At 38.7% G+C, this 17,989-nt stretch overlaps 1 protein-coding gene across 3 annotated transcripts in view; it reads left to right on the top strand.

Annotated features, from left to right (window-relative positions):
• Positions 1 to 262: 262 nt before the first annotated feature.
• camsap1b (calmodulin regulated spectrin-associated protein 1b) overlaps positions 263 to 17,989 on the top strand; it is a 32,947-nt gene continuing 15,220 nt past the window's right edge. The window contains exons 1-6 of one of the 3 annotated variants that reach the window (XM_053480684.1): positions 263 to 393; positions 791 to 970; positions 10,084 to 10,346; positions 14,024 to 14,185; positions 14,939 to 15,019; positions 16,548 to 16,580. In XM_053480684.1, the coding sequence (XP_053336659.1) occupies positions 805 to 970; positions 10,084 to 10,346; positions 14,024 to 14,185; positions 14,939 to 15,019; positions 16,548 to 16,580 (705 nt within the window). In that variant the 5' untranslated portion in view covers positions 263 to 393; positions 791 to 804. Of the gene's footprint in view, positions 971 to 10,083; positions 10,347 to 14,023; positions 14,186 to 14,938; positions 15,020 to 16,547; positions 16,581 to 17,989 lie in introns of all 3 variants that reach the window. The other 2 variants (XM_053480685.1, XM_053480686.1) reach the window with 2 other exon arrangements.

Genomic DNA, 17,989 nt, shown 5'->3' with positions numbered 1-17,989 from the left:
CAACTCTAAAGCACACAAAACTAAGATGGGAATTAAACCAATGATCCTGGAGGTGCAAGGGGACACTATGCTAACCACTATGCCACCTGCTGTCTTACATGAAAAAAAAAAAAAATCTGACTACATTCTGTTACTAAATTGTGCTTCTTTCTTCGCAGCTCCATTCAAAAATTATAGCTGTGTAGCAAAGGATGCTGATTGGTCGCGTCAGTGGTGATGTCATTGGGCTTGTCCCGCTCATGGAAACGATACAGGCCTCGAAGCGAGGCTTTATCTGGAACCGCCCCTTCTGCTCGTCAGTCCAGGGCGCTCAGTTACACCCGGAACATATGCAGGAAACTGATTTCTGTTACTAACGTAAAGAGCGCGAGCCTGCTACCAGACCCATTCTAGGTAAGATCGTTCTAGAAGACTCTCCTTGTTAGCGTACCTGGCTGTAGATAGCCTGCGCGTCATCTCCGGACGGCAGCTAACGTTAGCTGGCTAACAAAGTAGCAGCTTTGCTAGCTCTTTAGTCTCCAACCGCCTGTATTATCTGGTCATTTTTTTCATTAGCATTCGGATTTGTTTATACAAACCCAAGCTCAGCGGGACGTTTTGGGTGCTAGTTTATTTGCAGAACGTTACTGTTATGAGAGCTAAGGCTACAGAGCTGGACTTTCCCCGGCCTAGCGCTGCCGAGTTGTCCCCGCTGTCGGTGCATTTGTTCTGAAGGTAACGTTAATGAGCAGATAGAGCGTACGGCGGCGCAGGACACTGAGGTAAAGCCACCGCTGGTGTTTTGTTGTAGGACGTGGTCTCAGAATGGACTTGGATTTGGGGGATGGAGGAGACAGCAGCAGCAGCACACGACGGAAGATGGAGGCGGTTGGAGAGGCGGTGGAGATCACCCCGCTGGAGATGTACGACTCAGCCCGGGCTAAGATAGCGGCTAACCTGCGCTGGCTGTTCGCTAAAGCCTACGGAATCGGTAAGGTATTTGTTTTATGTTTTGAAGCTTGATGAGGTAAATGCTGCTGTGACGTGAAAAAAGATTAAGTGACACTGCTTTTACTGTACACCTGTATAATCTTCAGTGCATAATAACACTCCCCAGTGTGGTCCGACTAGCCCTGTTCACACTGGATTAGTTGTACATCAAGAGCTGGGATAATGTACACAGTCCTTCCCTGGTTATATACAGTTATACAGTAGATACATGGATGCCGTGTCATTATGTAGACCAATTGATATGATTTTTACAATGGATAACAAATTCATGCATAGTTATACTGTTCCATCCACCCACCCATCCAGGAACCTCTTTAATGCAACTAGGGACCATAAAGGCCAATGGTGATTACCACTGGTGATTACTGTGGCTTTTAAGACCATGGTAGGACCTTCGGTCAACATCCACACACTGTGGGCAATTTGTGACCGCCAGTTAACCTAATCTGTATGTCTTGGGACTGTGGGAGGAAACCAGAGGACCAGGAGAAAACCCACTAAGCACGGGGAGATCATACAAACTCCATGCACACAGACCCAGAGGCGGGATTCGAACCCGGACCCTGAAGGTGCAAGGCGACAGTGCTAACCGCTAAACTCTTTATGCCGTTAGCTGCCGATAATATTACGGTACTGTGGGAGTTTATGCTTCATCCACCAAAGCAGCTTCATCAAGCAGCTGCACAGGATAAATGAAATATTTCTTAGAGTGGGCATCTTGTCTTACTTTTTCCTATCAGTCAAAATCTTGGGCACAGTTTATTTTCTACATTCCAGACAATAGATTTTTTCTTTCAAAATGATAAACTCAATAACACTCATGGCATTAGGTGATAAAGTTCTTGCAAGACTAGTACTGTCGAGTACATTTTGCTAAACCAATCAAGCACCATGATGGAACTGGCTCTTATTAAGACCTTCCCAAGAAAGCAAGCAAAAACTTACCTTTGCTGCAGAGAAGTTGTTGATTTCCACTTGCAACAGTTCAGAAATCGCAGATTAACAGCACCACCGGTTAGGGCCGTTATGAAGAAGGCTGCTGTACAGAGTAGTAGACACATCTCAGTATTAACTATTCAAAGGGGATTTATTGCATTTTTTTTTGTTGCCTTCAACATTGTTTGACAATGTATAAAAAACAAAAATCAAGAATGGCCATAGAGTTAGAAGTTGTGTCCAAACTTTTGACTTTATTGTATTTGTAACCAGGGAAAGGCTGTATGCTTACCTACCTTGTGTTTATGGCTGTTGAATCTCTCAGGATCCCTGAAATATCCCCAGATAATTTTCCTACACCCTGTAAAGGAGGTGTGATTGTTTCTTTATATTAGTGGCACTCTCTTCTATCTTTGGTCTAAACCAACATTAAATCAAGTATTGTATTAGAGTTTAAAAAGTATAAAAAAAAAATTAAGATATTTACCACAAGTTGTGCAAAGACAGTTTGTATTCATAAGTGTCGTATTAGTGTGTATGAAACCTTTGGTATGGACGTGACAGTCAGTCCACTCTCTGAGATCTATACAAAGATAGCTTATCTCATGTCAACTGATAAGCCGCATTACATAGACGTCCTATGATGTAGCAGTGTTACTTGCGCCAATATTCTTTTTGAAAATATTAGTCCGTTCAAACGCTACACTAGATGTAAGGTAGAATTGTTTTCACTTGAGAATTGTTAGAGTCCGTTCTCTTCTAGACCAGTTGCTGTTTGTTACATGGCACACAGAGCTAATTTATGTGGTGGAGATCAATCTGGGTCATCACAGGCATCGTTCCGGATGTAAAGTACAGAAATGTCCGTTCATTCCACAGTCTGAATGCTAGCAAGATGGGAAGACGTTGTTTGTAAACAAGAAGCAGTGTCCCGCTGTCAGAAAGGGTTACACACTTACTGTTCACTCTTAGACATGTAACGTGTGTTTGTGTGTGATTGTTTTATGTCAGGGACTGTGTGAAGATCTTTAACTAAATAAAATTCGTGGGAAAACGTGGATAGGTTTGGTCATTAATCTAATAAAAATATAAAGCATTAATCTCTGGTTTGACTGAATATAATGAAATATGTATATACAGTCACAACCAAATCAGAATATCTCATGTGGTCATCAATCATTGAAAACAAAGTACTGTGCTTCTAACATTTAGAAACTTTCTTGTAATTTTTACATATTACTATGGGAAAACTTGTAAGCATTTAGCAGACTCCCTTAACCAGAGCGATTTACATTAGATTTTTTTTATCATTATATATATCCTTACACTGGCTCACTAGGTTACTAACTAGAAGTACCATCAGTCAAACAAGGGTCCTGTGTAGAAAACTGATTGACATGCAGTGTGTTTAGTTTAACTGATTTCTGCTTTGGCATTTGCATATAGTGAGATTGTGTTCATATGCAGAAAAGGAGGAAGGTATGTAACCTTATGCTTCCTCTTTCCTTGTAAAAGTCCAACTGTGGGTCTCATACTAACTCGAACACTCTAAAGTACGATATGTAACAGCTGAAATGCTGTGATTGTGACCTATCTTAAACAGTATTTGCTTAACACTGTTCTCTGCTGAGGCTTTATTTGTTTCACTTCCTGCGATAATTGAAGTTGGTTTCACTACAGGAGGGAAAGGTGATAACCAGGAGCACTGTTGCACGAAGTATATTTTTAGTACTTTTCTTGGCACTGGTTAGTGGAACACTCGGGCAAACGTCCCTACAGGCAGTGGATTGAATTTCTTTCTATTTACATAATTAGTGGAATTTCTGATAAGGTCAGCTTGTACATCCATGCAGCAAAAGTTTCTTCCTTTTGCAGTATGGACTTTTGAATGCTCGGTATTGTTTCATGGGATTTATAGGTTTGAGGTTGGGTGACGCTTTTGGTCCCATTCCTGTACCATGGTCAGGGTTTGAGCTGAGAATGTATCTTTGTTTCCCGTCCCTATTTCACAATTTGGCATGAACTTGATGAACTTGTTTAAGTGTGTGTCTGTCTGTCATGATCAGCTAGGTGTTGTATTCTATATGGAATCTGTCATAACTGGATTGATCTGTAATCTGTGAAACGACTGACCTAATTCCACCTAAGACTTCCTTGCTTTAGTAATCAGTGTTTAGTTTTAATGAGGTTATCTAAGCAGCTATGGTGTAAGTAAAGCTTACATGAATATAATTTTTATTTTTGACGTTTCTGTGCAGCAGTTTATTGTTTTCCTGCATTACAAATTTCACACAAAGGTTGCATCGAGATTTTTCCTTTTGACTTTTTTGACAGTGTGTCTTCCTGTTTTGTTCCATAGCAACAGATACTATTTTTCCCTTCATTCATGATCACAATTACTCATAAGTGCTGTATGTGCTGTATTACAGCGGGGACCTTTTTTTTTTATGGCATTCAATAATCACAATTGACATCCTTGCGCATGATTGTGCTTGTCTACTTTATCCTTTGCTACTTCCAAACCCTAGCAATGAAAGCGGTCCAATTCAGCCAAAAGATGATATTTAATATATCGTGGCATGTAATTAAAACTTGGTCTGTTCTTGTAAACCCTGTTTCATGTATCCGAATTTCAAAAGTAATGCAAGCTCCTGTTTTCCGCAGGTTTCATTTAAGGCAGTGTTGTCTGTATGCATGTTCCTAGTCTATGTTGTATTTGAGACATGTATTAAAAACTACGGGTGGATATTGAAGAATGATTATCAATATGATTCTGGTCAGCATTGCAGAGATTTATTGCTAGCATCAGTGTATGGTTAAAATTTGTATGTTTGAAACGCCTTGCTATGGAAACCAGGCATTAAAACAATAGTCTAGTCTTTGTAAGACGTAATAGAGACTCGGTTTATACTTTTAATCCTCATGGGATGGAAGCAATGTAAACAGTAGTCCATTTTCAGCTGCAGTGGTTTATTGGAGGCCGTTAGATGAAGCTAACTGTTTTGAAATTCAAAATTCAAGCAAATGGAGCCGCTCCCTTCACTGGTTCTTCCAAAAACACACCTCTGCACACACATGTTCATGCCTGTTCTTCCTCTTATTTTAATTGCTCAGGATTGTTTCATAAGAATTGTATGGTCATGGAGAACACTTTTGGTTCCTTTCAAGTGCCATGGTTGGATTTTGACCTGAAAAAAAAATACAGACATGCGTTTGTGCGTGTTTAATCGCACAAGTTAGGTCTGAAATACAGTGGAACCTCGGATTGCAAGTAACACAGTTTGCGAGCGTTTCGCAAGACGAGCAGAGTTTTAATAATTTTTTTCCTTGAAAAACGAACAAGTCTTCGTTTACGAGTACAGACTGCACTGCACCGAAAAAACATAGGGGTCACAGAAGGGCTGGCTTAGCCTGGTGATGGACAGCAGGACAGTAGCCCTGGATTAAATGGTTTGTGAGAATCAAGCATGTTCTGGTCTCTTTTCTGTTAAATGTTTCTGCTTTGTGTTTATAGCCAAGCTCTAGCTAATACAGCATCTCAGCAGTGCTGGCATGGGAGCTCTTGAAGCTGTGAAACACAGGATCATAATTTTTTTTTTTACACCCTCACAACGATAAAGTAACACTTACAGATCCAAGCTCCATTTTAAGCATTTAAATAATGCATCTTTTATTCCACCATTTAAAAATGTACTGAATGATGTTCATAGCCAATATCTGCAGTTTAAACTGTCTGCAGCTATGAACCACTTTAACTGTACACAAAAATATACAGGTTTGTTTTACGACCATGACAGAAAAAAGGACAATATTGTATACGATATGCCCAAAAGTATGGGGACACCTGTCCATGAAGATCACACTGACATGTAACTGTTACAGAACCGTATGTTTTAAAAATAGTTGGTCCTCATTTTTTAGTTTTATAACCTCCGCTCTCCTCATGAGGCTTTTCACTAGATTTTAAAGTGTTGTGGGGATTTTTCCGTTTAGAGCTGCAGGGGATTTGATAAGATCAGGCACTGATGTCTAGAAGGCCTGGTGTGCATTTCGCATTCCAGTTCTTCCCAAAGGTGCTTGGTGGGTTTGAGATCAGGACTTGGTCTACTTGGAGTTCTTGACAAACAATGTCTTCATGAAGCACGTGTTGTGAACAGGAGCACTGCCATGGCGCAACAGATTTGGCTCCTTTAATTGCAGTAATGGGAAATTGTAATTCTTTAGAAGTACCAAAGCATTCTTGACAATTGTTTGGGGAAAAAAACTTTTTATGCAGTATTTCCTGCAACACTAAAATGGAGTAGTATTGATAATATTGTGTTGGTAGCAAATGGAATGGGCCAGCATTACTTGGCAGCACAGAGGTGTTATACCACATTGGATTAGATTAGATTCAACTTTGTCATTTGTCATTAGTACATTTAGCAAAAAACAAATACATGTGACCTTTAACACAATATTATCTACTTATCTTTTCCTCCATCTACCCATATGTAAAGTGTAAGATGAAGTGAAAAAAGAATTAAACACTCTTTGGAGTACAAAGATGGCACTGTTTGTCAGAGCACTTCCTGGGTTTTTCAAGTTATATCGTATACTGTATACTTGGTGAAGAAAGCTAAATTTCACTTGCCAACACGTGTAGATGGAGAGGAGGGTTAGTATGTTTGGATGTCTAAAGCTGTGTCTCTCTCTCACTCCATATGCTCTTTAAATACTTTTAAATATTCATATCTCCTGAGTAAAAGCATGAAAAATGACTGTCTTTCTAACCACCGTAGCCCGAAAAGACATAGCATGTCTTGTAGCTGACAACACAGCATAGTTGCTGCTTCCTTTCATAGAATTAGAAGCTAGGGATGGAAATCCCCAGTCACTTCCCAATAAGATATTGCGATACCTAGGTGCAGTGCACATTTGATTTGTCACAATTATAAACCTTTTTAAAAAGATTGATGATCAATTTAATGTAGCCCTTTCTTTATAACATTAATTTTCTCACATAAAAGCCAAGCGCAGCATATAAACAATACAAGCTAACGTCAAATGCAAGAGTTTAACATTTAACTGAGCAGCATGCGACTCTGTCATCCGCTGTAATTATTATGTCTGAACAAACTTGGCAACTAATTCACTCCTATCACATGGGATGGGATTAGTCACATACACAATAAAAAAATAAATAAAAAAATACAGTATACAGTAGAAATATGTAAAGTATATAAAGAGACTGTGATGTTTTACTTCCTCAAATGCATCCAAAATGTTGATAATGTAACACCTTTAAAAAAAATGACTTTTTGTTTTGCCGTTTAACTAATTTGTACTTGGTAATAAAGCTTTTAATCTCTGAGAGCATCAAATAAAAAAACTCCCAAATCTGGTCACTGGCCGACTGACCGGTTCATTTTTTTATCCAGTGGAACCTACAGTGGATTACGAGCGTAATTCGTTCCAGAAGTGGACTTGTATTCCAAAATACTCGTAAATCAAATTTTCCTAAAAGAAATAATAAAAACTCTAATGATTCGTTTCACAGCCCAAAAAAATAAATACATAAAAATAATTAATACAAAATATAAAGTAAAAATAAAACACACAAACTTTAAAAAAAGAGAAAAAAATAAATCCTGACAGATGTGTCCGCTGTGTGTGTTTGTGTACATGTGTAAAGTAAGAGGGGGAATCAGCCTCCCCTTATCATCTTACAATTCAATTCAATTGAATTTTATTTATATAGCACTTTTAACAATGGTCACTGTCTCAAAGCAGCTTTACAAAAATTAAGGAATTTATTATTTTTTTTTGGAAAAGAAAATACTTGGAAGTTTGTATGTGTGAGAAAAAATGTGTCTAGATACTAATTAGATGAATGAATGATGAATGAAATGTCTCTGATGAGCAAGCCAAGGGTGACGGCGACGGTGGCAAGGAAAAACTTCCTGAGATGGCAATAGGAAGAAACCTTGAGAGGAACCAGACTCAACAGGGAACCCATCCTCATCTGGGTGATAACAGATAGAAATAACATCATGTGTGTTGTGCAGGTGAAAGTTCAATATAACAGAAGTTGTGTAGATTAACATGAAGTCCAGTTCAGCACAGGGAGTCAGTAGGTGCAGAGGGCAGATGGGGTCTGGATCACTGGGAGCACAGGAGCAGGATGTGTAGCTCCAGCTATCATAAAGCAGAATCCAGCTGGAGCTGGTCCTTCTCTGGATGCCTCAGAAACCTTGCAGGGTTGGCCTTTGTCTACTAAAGCTGGCAAAATCTCCAGATGCCTCGGGATGGGTAGAAAAATACAGAAAAGATGGAGAGAATTAGCGTAGTTGCCATTCAGGATAGGTGTACTGGAGTATGAGGTTATGGGTTGAGTTACGCGTATGCCAGATTAAAGAGATGCGTCTTGAGTCTACTTTTGAATTCAGAAACCGTGTCTGCTCCCCGACCACTGTCTGGAAGGCTATTCCAAAGTTTTGGAGCTAAATATGAAAATGCCCTGCCCCCTTTTGTAGATTTTAAAATTCTGGGAATTACCAGAAGTCCGGAGTTTTGTGATCTTAAGGAACGTGGTGGATTGTAGCGTATCAGAAGACTGGTTAGGTATGTGGGAGCTAAACCATTTAAAGCCTTGTATGTAAGTAGTACTATTTTGTAATTAATTCTAAACTGAACAGGTAGCCAGTGCAGGGATGACACAGTAACTCTTTCAACTCTCTTATTTGAATTTTACACAAACACACACACACACACATACACACACATTAACGGAAAGACTGTTTTGTTGGAAAAATTTGCAAGGAACATTGCTAATGACACTCGCGTGAGAGCATACTAACGGAATCACTGCTGTAAAGTAAAACAAACAAACAAATGAACCTGCATTTTACCTTTAAAAAGAATCCTAACCGAGCAGTGTATCTGTGTAGAGCATAGAGAAATAGTGTGTGTCTGAAGCCTGGGGTGTAAAGGCGAGAGTGTGTGCCTTGTGTGTGAGCGGGCACGTGTCAAATTACAGGCGCTCACATAACGACAGAGACCGAGAAAATGGATCTTTAAACTCAAATGAGACTTCCTTTGGCTCAGGTGTGATCATGTGACGCGCGCCGTCAAAACAAGAAGCGCATCTGCGATACATGATACTCGGTAATTGTAAACCAAGACTTGCTCGTTTTTTAAGTAAAAATGTATTTAAAATCTTTGCTCATTTTGCGAAACACTCGCAAACTGTTTTACTTGCAATCCAAGGTTTCACTGTAAATATAAAAATATATATTGTTAAAAAAAACTGTTTTAAGATTATTGTTAAAAATATATATATATATATATATATATATATATATATATATATATATATATATATATATATAATTTATTTTTTTATTTTTTTCCTTCATCTCTATTAGAAGCTACTACCAAAATTAGGGAACGATGAGAAAAGGACTTCCTGCACCCTATTTGTGTTGCAAAGGGGGTCAGTGGTAGCTCAATGGTTAAGGCATTGGACTATGGTTCAGAAGGTCCCAGGTTCAAATCTCCAAGTTGTTCTTGTTGGGTCCTTGAACCCTCACCTGCCCAAGGGTATAATGAGATAAAAATGTAATTTGCACTGGATAAGGGCAACTGCCAAATGGCTAAAATGCAATATCCACCGTTCCAAGTCTTAGAAGAACACTTCTCTCGCACTCTTACAGAGTCGTTACCATTTTTCACCATTAGCACGCTTTCCTTTTATGGCAGCTGGCATCTGTTACATTTACTGGCTCCCAGTACACCCCTCTCTCAGAAGCAGAGTACAGGTACAGGAGTGGTAGCGTAAGAGGAAACTGTCCAGTACCAGTTAATCGATAGCAGATGGCATCGTTCTCTCCGACAGATATTTAAAAAGGCTGGCCAAAATATACTCTGTGTGGGAAACATTGATATGGTTGTGATGGTTACTCATCTTAAAACTTTTGGCCATGTATTTTAGCTATTAATGGAAGTTGTGTGGCAGCCATGAGCCTTTTTATTTGATCCAAGTTTTTTGTTTTGTGCTCCCTTGTTGAGCTTTCTAGATAAATGTCCGATCGACTTAAAACAGTCACTAGTTCAGTGTTAAAAATCTTAATTATTCCTTGTTTCTAATATTTTTTTTCCCATTTACCACTTTTTCAGATCACATCCCAGAGGACATGAGGGACCCCTTCTACACAGACCAGTATGAGCAGGAGCACATCAAGCCTCCTGTGATCAGGCTGATGTTGTCCTCTGAGCTTTATTGTCGTGTGTGTGGACTCATTCTCAAAGGGGACCAGGCAGCCTCCCTTCAGTCCCACCAGTCTGTCATCCAGTCACTCTCTCGCAAAGGCATCTATGTCATGGAAGGAGATGACATGCCTGTCACAGAGGGTGACCTCATGTGTCAGCCAATCAAAATGGTGAGTTTGATGTACCTGCATTGTCTGACTTCCTTTTTTTTCTTTCTTTCTGTAGCCGATGCAGTTAGGAAGAATGGGTTGTATTTTTTGCAGAAAGGATTCACATGTGGTGTGTTGTATAATAGGATGTGTTGAAGGTTAGGAGGAGAGAAAGGAAGGAAATATGGCATTGTGTGAACAGAGTCGATACATGAGTGTGCGGAAGTCTTCCTGTGGTAACTTGCCTTAGCACCACACTAACAAGACAGGCGGGAGAAAGTGTTCTTTGCTGTCTGTTGTTAATATCTCTTTCCCTAGCAGGAGGTTCTACTGACAGACTAGGAAAAAAAACGAGTTACATCAAGTTCTGTCAGTGTGCTTTAAGTCTGCAGTGATTAGAAACTAAAAGTACTTTAGTGATTCAGCACTGGCTACCCATCTGTAGTTTTATGCCTGTAGATGCAAATGTTTTTGATTAAGCACACACCCTGTACAAGGCTTTGTGTGGCATGAACCTGTTTGACAAAGCCGGATTGTTGCGAGCCGTGACTGAGTTGATATTTGCTTTGTGTGATTTTCTCATGACCAGTATTGCACCAGTACCTTTCAGAACCATCCTTAAAACAACCCAAACAAACAGTAAATTTAAGATCATCTGCATACATTTTATTAATGGCATAGACATCAAAACCATTGGGTTCAGAGGTCCTGACTAAGCGCTAAGACAACACTGAATGATCAACAAACATATAACTAGTGATAATAACAGTGATCTGATATACATTTTGTGATGATAATCCCAAAGACTAGAGTCATAACTTAACACTTTAGAAACAGGCTATGTTTCAGGCAATGTTATAAAGGATGTTATTTTTGAGCCTGACGATACAATATGGGACTTTTATTCATTTATTATTCTTTTTTTTTATTTTGCTGTGAACATTTGCATGGTCGTCTTTGCTTTGTATGCTGGGTTTTCCTGCCAACCACATGCGATCATGGCACTCCTGGAGAGATTGTTAGTCATATTGAGACTGAAAAAGCTTAGCAGAACTTTGTGTATTAATAGCTTATGATATGTAATGAGAGCATGGCAAAAAGCAGGCATGATTAATGAGAAACAGGTAGCCATGACAACCCTGCTTTAAACAAACTCTGTTACAGATGAATTTTAGGGTCGGGTTCCGTGTAGTGCAAGTGAATAAATTGTTAAAGTGCTGAGTTTTTACAGCATGATAAAAGAATATGCAGTAGCAGTTAAAAGCTTGGACACACCTTCTAAGACAGTTTTTTTTTTTTTTTTTTTTTTTTTCCTCTCTATTCAAGAATAATACTGGTGATTACAAACCTATGAAATAGCTGGTGCGTCTGAGCTGCCAATGATCTCCGGGTTATACTGAACTCCCAGCCTCCTAACACACAGTATGGTTGCAGATCAACCCCTGCTCACCCAAATGAGGATGGGTTCCCTGTTGAGTAACCGGTGATGTGCGCAAGTTAATATGGAGTTCGCTTTCGTTCGTTTGAGGCTCAGGGACAAAACTGTATGTGGAAATTTCAGTCTTGAACCATAAAGCGACTGCAAGCACATGTCATGTCGGAGGACATCTGTCTGGTGCTACTCTGGGTTTCTTTCTACTGCTATCTCAGGGAGTTTTTCCTTGCCATTGTCGCCCTCAGGTTGCTCATCAGGGACTATCTGATAATTATGAGTTATACATATTTCCTCACACTATACACTTTTCAAACTCATTTCCCTAATTATCTTTTTTTTAATCTGTGTAGTTCCTTTGCGACAATGCCCATTGTTAAAAAGTGAAAAACATATTATCAAGTGCATTTGCAAAGCCCATCAAGCACCATGCACGTCTCAATATGAACTGTTTGAAGGAGATTGTTGGATATTTTAGGTGCTTTAGGCATTGTTTTACAATGTAGAAAGAACTAAAAATCAGGAAAGACCATGTAATTAGAAGATGTGTTCAATCTTTCGACTGGTAGTGTATACCTACAGTAAGTCTGACCTTAAAAAATTGGAATTGTACGGTATTAGATATTTATAAACTGTTATTTTATTGTCTTTTTTTTTTAAATGTTGCTCTCATATTGACATTTTACTGGATGTTACCCTGATTTCCAGTCTGCCTAGATACAACAGACATAAACATGTCATTTAACCACTGCTGGCATTTTTAATGAACACAAAAGAGAGATCTTTTTGCTCTAAGCGGTTTGTTAATGTCGGGCAAAAGCATAAAACATTAACTGCCTCATCAACTTTATTTGAATTTCTTGTTCCTCTCCACGCTGTTTTGTTTGTGACTGTGATAATGTCCCATATAATATTTATGAAAGTATTATTTATTTATATTTTGGTCTATTCTTTTACTCAGATGTCAGATTTAAAGTCACGCCAAAGTATGACATTATGTTAAATAATAAATTACTTGGCACAGCAGTGTTATCTACGCACTCAAAAAAATGTATATTATAAGCAGCTAGACATTTATGCTTAGTATATCACTTTTGAAAACTGAATGTTGGAAGATGTCTGGACAGATCATTGTACGTTTATTCCTTTTGCAGGAAATTTAAAACTAGTTTGTCTCATATGTTCCGAAACCATGGTGCTAATTAATGTGAAGCGCCACTATTAGATCAAACACGGGTCATTAGAGCAAACACCCACAGCAGTCCAAGGTGAGGGCGTGTAAAATATCTGAACGAAGAGTGTTAGCCGCTAAAACGGAAATGTTGAGTAAAAGTGATGTTACGAACAGTCAGGTGCAGGATGTAATAATCTACTTTAAACAAGGAGTGTATTTGGCTGACGTCGAAAGAAATACAACTTTTAAAAAATTTAAGGTTGAGCATCTTGCACCTTATTTTTGCTAATCAGCTTTTTTTTTTCCTGATCAGCTTTAATCTTTTAACTTTTTCCAAAAACTATAACCGCCAACGATGGGCTGGTTACAGATATATTAATGTTACAGACACGATGCAGCTGTTATAACAGCAATGCATTGTCATTGTAGATTTTCTTTCGTTGGTCGTCTACTTGTACAATTTTCCTGGAAGATCCCGGAAATCCCACTCCTGCATTTGGGTGTACTTTGATTTTCAGAAAAATGTTACATCAGGCCAGCTTAAGATCCACCATTTTACACAACCACACTTTAAGCATGTGCAGTTATCACCATTATACGAATGTGTGTTTCTCAGACTTCGAGTGTTTCAGATGGGGATAAGGAATTTTTAACAATTAAATTGGATTGCTAGTTTTCATAATTGATTGGAAAAATCTATAATCGATCATCATCCCTTCAATAATGATACCTGATAAGCTGACCTTAGTTGACCTAATTCGATTCATAGCCACTTGGGACAGAATGCCTGATATTAAATGTGTTTTTGTTGCACCAGTTATTTATTTAAAAGTCTTAAAGTCTTATTTTGGATATACTTGTAGATCTGACAAGTTACATTCAAATGTCATTGCATAGCGTCTGAAGTGTTTCGAGCTCTTTGGATGTATGATGTCATTATGAATGCTTGCCAATGAGCCCTGCCAGGGGTTGTTCTGAGGACTTAATGCATTTGTGTGTAAATGTGGAACACGGGCTCAGTGTGAGACTTATTTGGCAAAAATGTTTTAACATCTGCTGCTATGCTGACTGTTGGTTTCTGTTGTGTGATAGAGCTCACACATGCCTATGATAGATGCCCTGATGATGGCCTACACAGTGGAGATGATCAGCATTGAAAAAGTAGTGACCTGTGTGAAGCGCTTCTCTACCTTCAGCGCCTCCAAAGAGCTTCCCTTTGACCTAGAGGATGCCATGGTCTTCTGGATTAACAAGGTAAGGGAAATGATCAAGAATTTGTGCTGCATTTAAGATTTAAAATTATTACTCCCTGAGATGACTTGAGGAAAAAGTCCAAAAATTCCTCCTTTGATCAATTGTGTCTGATACTTAGCTCTGTAAAGCCTTCATAACGGCTCTAATCTGAGGTGCTGTTAAATTGGTGATTTTTAAGGCTAGTAACTCTAAATTAACTTTTCTGCAGCATAATTGAAAGAGAGAACCAAAAGAATAGACGGACATGAGGGTGTCCTGGAAAGTGAATCAACTAGCCACTAAATTGTCCACAAACCTGAGTGCACAAATGGTAGTCACAGTAATACTATTGACTTACAGCATTTGCAACTAAATGTTTTGTTGGCCCTTTGTTTTTACTGTTACATTACTTGTCTAAAAATAAGAAAATATTTCAGTGCTTTTATAATACACACTATAATTTTGTATATTTATTTACATAAAATTGAAATATAAGCAAACCTAAGCTTGTCTTTTAGAATTTGTTAACCGAAGCTACACAAGCCTGACATGACAAATAACAGTTTACACAATCTGGTGTTGTGGGATGTCATTATGTTCCGGTAATAATGAACAGCTTGTTGTGAAACTGCTGTGCAGGTGCACGTTATGTAACTGAGGAGTGGTTTTGAAGGTAGTTGACGGTGTCTGATTGTCTAGCAGAATATTGCCTTACTGTTTTTGTTTTTTTAAATGTAATATATCATGCACGGTTTTTTGATTTTTCATTTTCAGGTAAACTTGAAAATGAGGGAGATCTCTGAAAAGGAAAACAAAGTAAAGCAACATCTGCTGGATTCTCCCAGTCATCAGAAGGTATCATCCTCTTCACCTCTTCGCTTTATCTTCTCACTTTTAGTAACTTAAGAAAAGCTGCAGTGATTACTATACAGTGGGGCAAAAAAGTATTTAGTCAGCCACCAATTGTGCAAGTTCTCCCACTTAAAAAGACGAGAGGCCTGTAATTTTCAGCATAGCTATACAGCATAGCTATAGAGATAAAATAAGAAAAAAAATCCAGAAAATCACCTTGTAGGATTTTTAAAGAATTTATTTGCAAATTATAGTGATAAATAAGTGTTTGGTCACCTACAAACACACAAGATTTCTGGCTCTCAGAGACCTGTAACCTCTTCTTTAAGCGGCTCCTCTGTCCTCCACTCGTTACCTGTATTAATGGCATCTGTTATCAGTATAATAAGACACCTGACCACAACCTTAAACAGTCATACTCCAAACTCTACTATGGCCAAGACCAAAGAGCTGTCAAAGGACACCAGAAACAAAATTGTGAATCTGCACCAGGCTGAAGAGACTAAATCTGCAATATGTAAGCAGCTTGGTGTAAATAAATCAACTGTGGGAGCAATTATTAAAAAATGGTAGACCACTGATAATCACCCTCGATTAGGGGCTGCACGCAAGTTCTCACTCCAGAACCACACAGGGGGACCTAGTGAACGACCTGCAGAGAGCTGGGACCAAAATAACAAAGGCTACCAACAGTAACGGACTGCTATGCCAGGGATTTGAATCCTGCAGTGCCAGACGTGTCCCCCTGCTTAAGCCAGTACATGTCCAGGCCCATCTGAAGTTTGCTAGAGAGCATTTGGATGATCCAGAAGAGGATTGGGAGAATGTCATATGGTCAGATGAAACCAGAATAGAACTTCATGTTTGGAGGAGGAAGAATGCTGAGCTGCATCCAAAGAACACCATACCTACTGTGAAGCAAGGTCCTGGAGTGACCTAGCCAGTCTCCAGATCTCAACCTTGTAGAAAATCTTTGGAGGGAGTTGAAAGTCTGTGTTGCCCAGCGACAGACCCAAAACATCAACAGGAATGGGCCAAAATACCATTAACAATGTGTGAAAACCTTGTGAAGACTTACAGAAAATGTTTGACAGGGTAAATAAAGTACTGAGATTAAATTTTGTTATTGACCAAATACTTATTTTCCATCATAATTTGCAAAGAATTTGATTTTCTGGATTTTTTTATTTCTTCTTATTTTGTCTCTCATAGTTGAGGTATAGCTATGATGAAAATTACAGGCCTCTCTCATCTTTTCAAGTGGGAGAACTTGCACAATTGGTGGCTGACTAAATACGTTTTTGCCCCACTGTAGGTGGTGTACTATAGTACTGATAGGCACTTATTTCTTTGGAATGTAATCACTATAACAGAGAAATCCTTATTTTTAGTCCCTCCCCCCCCTTCTTTCTTTCTCTGCTAGCAGTGTCGGTTCTGTTTTTCTTTTCTGAAGCTTTTCTCTGACCGTACATTCCTGTCTGCTTCTCCCTCCCGTCTCTCCTTCTAACCTTCTCCCTCGCTACTCGGATAGTCTCCCTCAAAGTGGTATTGGAAGCTAGTACCTGTAAGTTTGCTCGCAGTGCAATCATCTTCACCACTGCACGCATTAGTGTGTGTTGATGTGCGCACTTACACACATTACCATTACGGCTTTGCAGTGAATTACAGTACGAAACGCTGTTGCCTAGTGGCTCATGCTGTCCAATAATCAGCCTTCCACTCTGCTGAGCCCAAATGCATTCCACTGTGCGTGCAAGTGCGTTTGGGCGTGCTAACAAAGTGAGGCGTGTGTGTTAAACCTTTGCGCGCCATCCCAGCTTTTTTCTTTTTTCTTTTCTTTCTGTGCTACATTGCACAGGGCTGCTATCTCTTTTCACTCCATTCCTCCTGGCTCCATTGCTTTCAGGCTGTGTAATGATTTAGTGTTTCTGTAGACGAACTTGCATTACCTCAGCACAATATCATGTCACGTTGTCCTGGAATTTTAACAGCTGTATTTCTTTTACTGTTCTTATCATTGACTTTCCAATATGTGCATATGTTTTTAAGTAACTTTATCAAATTATTACTTATAAATGACATTGCATACTGTGACCTTATGCAGGGGTGACGATTTCAATCAAATTATGTTCGGACGATTCATTTTTGTTTGTAGTTGCAAGGCAGACATATTGTTGATTTATGTTGAGCGCCTGTCTTTTTGTTTCCCCCTCTTTTAAGTCATTTGAGAACAAAAAACTACACACACATAATGTAGTGTTTATTTGTAATGTGTTTTCTTGGTGCAGCACACTTTAATGCCGTAACTATAACTGAAGTCAGTCACTTCCTCTGTCACACTACCAGATTGATGTATTAGCTTATACAAAATATTGATATCCTTAATAATAGACACTTTATAGTCATTAATTAACTACTTTGTCACTTTGATTATGATACATATGTAGACCACAACAGAAATGTTTTTTTTTTATTATTATTATTATTATTAATAATGACTCCTAAATGACTCCTAAATCAGTTTGACAGTGTGGTTCAGCTCACAACTAGCATTAAGTTGTTACATGATTCAGTCCTGTTACATGATAATTCCTACTTTCTGGCTCTAGGAGGTGCTCTTATTCAAATGTTAATATGGTCATTGAACCTATATACACTGTCTGGCCAAAAAAGGGTAACAGTTTCAAAGAGGTCAAATTATTGTTGGCCTGCATCAAGCACTGAAAACAGTCAAAGGGATTTGAAATTATTGGAATTGGGTAAAGAACTGTCTAAAACATTGTTAATGCCTGTAAGGGCTGTGCTGAACCTTCAACTTCATGGAAAAATGTAGGAAAAAAGCGTGAATGGAGATTACTTAAATGCAATTGTCAGTAAAAAATCACAGCTATGATAATTAATGAAAGTATCCACATACAATACATCTGTAAGGTCACTTGTTAGTGAAACTAATCAGGAAAAAAACCAATAAAT

The sequence above is a fragment of the Clarias gariepinus genome, chromosome 21 (genome assembly GCF_024256425.1).
Source record: "Clarias gariepinus isolate MV-2021 ecotype Netherlands chromosome 21, CGAR_prim_01v2, whole genome shotgun sequence".
Classification (NCBI taxonomy): Eukaryota; Metazoa; Chordata; class Actinopteri; order Siluriformes; family Clariidae; genus Clarias; species Clarias gariepinus.
The sequence above is the reverse complement of the archived record's forward strand: the minus strand, read 5'-3'. Positions and strand labels throughout refer to the sequence as shown.